We start from the raw sequence: 2,933 nt of genomic DNA on the forward strand, positions 1-2,933 counted from the left end.
ATAGTTATAGTTATATATATATAACTATAACTATATATATATTTTTATTTGAAAATGTGTCGTTGTGTGCGAGTGCGTCTCACCAAGCAGCATTCTGCGATGCTGTCTTGATGTGTATGTCATTTAAAGGGGTGAGTTGTATAAACATTAAATCTTCTGTAGAGACAAAGAGGCTGTAAACATGTTTGACATGTTATTATAAGGTAGAACATTTACATAAAGTTGAGAGTGTAAGAGTGTAAATCTGATATTTGTTGCAGCCACATTGATTAGTGTTATTGACTCTAAAAGTGTCTCCTGTCCGCCTGCAGGCGTCCAAACAGACTGAAATCACCAAACTGCAGGAAGACATCACCAAGGTAAATGTTTGGGCTCCTTGTTGTTTATTCTTAACTTTATTCTGCCATAAACTGTGAGTTTTAAGGAATATTATAACTTTTAATTCTGTTTCCTGTCTGTCTGTCTGTCTGTCTGTCTGTCTGTCCTCCAGCTGTCTGACAAGCTAAAGAAGAAACAGGAGAGGTGAGTTCACTGAAAGATATGTGATGTTAGATATGTTTGTGTATGTGGTGTAGTTGCAGTTGTTGTCCTGGGGGCGGCGCACTCGTTACAGTTACTCTCTGGATGTTTGTGTCACACTGTCCATCACAACACTGATTATAAAGTTTGTGTTCTTCAGTTTTCAGCGTCTGCAGGGAGAGAAAGAGGCTCTGTACAACGACAGCAGGTAAATACTGCTAATACTGCTAATAATACTGCTAATACTGCTAATAATACTGCTACAATGACGCAGGTCAGAACTATAATTATACTCCAACTATTGCTAAAACGAGTTACTTCAGGTACTAATACAACTGCTGCTACCTCTACTCGACGTGTTGTTCGTTTGTTGCAGGACAAAGATCGATGAGATCAACCAAAGGAAAGAGGAGGAGCTGAAGGCTTTGAACACCCGCATCCAGAAACTGCAGTCAGACGTCACGACAGCCAATCAGGTGAGACCTCAGACCTACAGTACCCCCGCCCCCCCTCCCGCTGCTGATGCTGTACTGTGATCCATCAGGACCAGTACAGAGAGTGACCGGGCTGTGTTTGTGATTGGGTTTAGGTGACGGCGGAGCTGAGAGAGCAGCTGCAGAGCAGAGAGAAGGAACACGAGCTGGCTGTGCACACTCTGAAGAACCAGGTAACACAATCAGGAAACAGGAAGTGAGAATGCTGATGAAGAGAAATGAGAAAGAGCCTGGCAGTCTTTACGTAGGGCAAAGAAAACCTGCATAGTTAAATTCACATGTAAATAGACCTGTATACATTTCACATTTGTCCTTCTGCAGGTTCATTTAGTGAAGCTATAATATTGGTTCCATACTGATTATTAGGAAATTATAATCTGTGGACTCACACTCATCCAAAGTGAGGCTGACGAGGCGGTCGGGGGCAGACGGGGACATAAAACGAGGCTTTCTGAGGGGAATTTAACTAAAACTGCTTCCTGTTCTCTCACTTTTCTGTGAATGTGTTTCTCTGCCAAAGTGACAGTTGATCCAGATTCACTATAAAGAGTAAAGTTTCACTCTGGCAGTCTGGTGTTTGTTCTTCCTGCTGTCTGTTTCTGACCGGCTGTTTCTTTGTCCTCTTATTCTCTTTCTATCCTTCGTTCCTTGTGTTTGTTTCTGATTTTGTTGCCTTTCTTTTTCTTCCTTACCTTTTACTCTTTTCGGCTCTGTGCTGGTCTCTCTCTCTGTTCCCTCTGCTGCCCCCTGCCTGTGGTGCGTCGGTATTGCAGGTAGCCAGTCAGAGTGCAGTCAGTCAGGAGCAGGTGGACAACATCCTGCAGGAGAACGATGCTCTGAGGACTAACCTAGCTGCTCTAGAACAGGTAATGAACCGAGAGAACGTCATCTAGAACGTCAACCACTAAGCAGTGTTCTACAGACTAACATAGCTGCCATATAACAGCTGCTGTACCAGGAGAACGTTATATAGAACCATAACACTGCGTCACCTCTGAGGACTAACATAGCTGCTCTAGAACAGGTAATCTGTGCGCTCCCCTCACATTGATGATCTGAAACCTTGAAATATAATAAAACCTAGAACTGACCTAGAACCATAAACCACATTATGGTCAGTACTGGACACTAATTAATTCGGTTGAACCAATTGTACTAACCAGTTTAAGAGATTGGGAACACACTACCAATGCAGGGATCAATGGAATACCTTCTTGCACATTATCTAGAACCCATTTTACATCTACGGTACGAGCTACCCTTAATGCTAGGTTGTTACTTCACCGTAGACCTGATCCTTAACAGAATTATCTAGAACACCTCACTCAGTAAGGACCTGTCTTACAGGAGAACGATGCTCTCAGGACCAATCTGTGTGCTCTTGAACAGGTAATTATCCGTCCTAGAACCCTCCTCTAGAGCCTTATGTTGATGGTCTGAAACTATTGTATAGAACACTTCTGAATTAATACAAAGCTAGGAACCTTAGTAATTAAACTAAAACTGTAAAACTGAGCTAGAACCCTAACTTCTTTTGCTAGTAGTAGCGACAGAACCTTTAATACTTGACTCTAACCACATCTATAGTTAGGACTCGTTATTGAGTAGTTGGTATTAATATGTTGTAGAACAAACAATAAGAGAACCCTCATCTAGACCCCACATAGAGATCAGGACTCTGTGTAAATCCTTCACTAAGTTTGTGTGTAAAATAGAAACTAGTTAGCTTCAAACGAGTGATTTACAGGGTGTTTCCGAGTTCGTAGTGTTCATACAGTTCATAGTTAGCGCTTACAACCAGCTGCCGCAGTCGACTCCAGCTCACCAACAGCAACCCTGAACCTCGTGTTCGTTCTCTGAGTCATTCATCTCCATCTCATCATCATCCACTGTACGGAGAACATCATCTACTGTACAGAG

General features: G+C 42.4%; 1 protein-coding gene across 1 annotated transcript in view; it reads left to right on the plus strand.

The window, feature by feature from the left end:
• Positions 1–2,933, plus strand: part of gripap1 (GRIP1 associated protein 1) — an 8,383-nt gene that overhangs the window by 4,936 nt on the left and 514 nt on the right. Inside the window, exons 6-11 of the mRNA XM_035656286.1 lie at positions 312–359; positions 491–522; positions 680–727; positions 896–995; positions 1,109–1,186; positions 1,787–1,879. Coding sequence (XP_035512179.1) covers positions 312–359; positions 491–522; positions 680–727; positions 896–995; positions 1,109–1,186; positions 1,787–1,879 — 399 coding nt within the window. The remainder of the gene's footprint in view (positions 1–311; positions 360–490; positions 523–679; positions 728–895; positions 996–1,108; positions 1,187–1,786; positions 1,880–2,933) is intronic.

The sequence above is a fragment of the Morone saxatilis genome, unplaced genomic scaffold, assembly GCF_004916995.1.
Source record: "Morone saxatilis isolate NCDOM2014 unplaced genomic scaffold, NCSU_SB_2.0 Contig15, whole genome shotgun sequence".
Taxonomy (NCBI): domain Eukaryota; kingdom Metazoa; phylum Chordata; class Actinopteri; family Moronidae; genus Morone; species Morone saxatilis.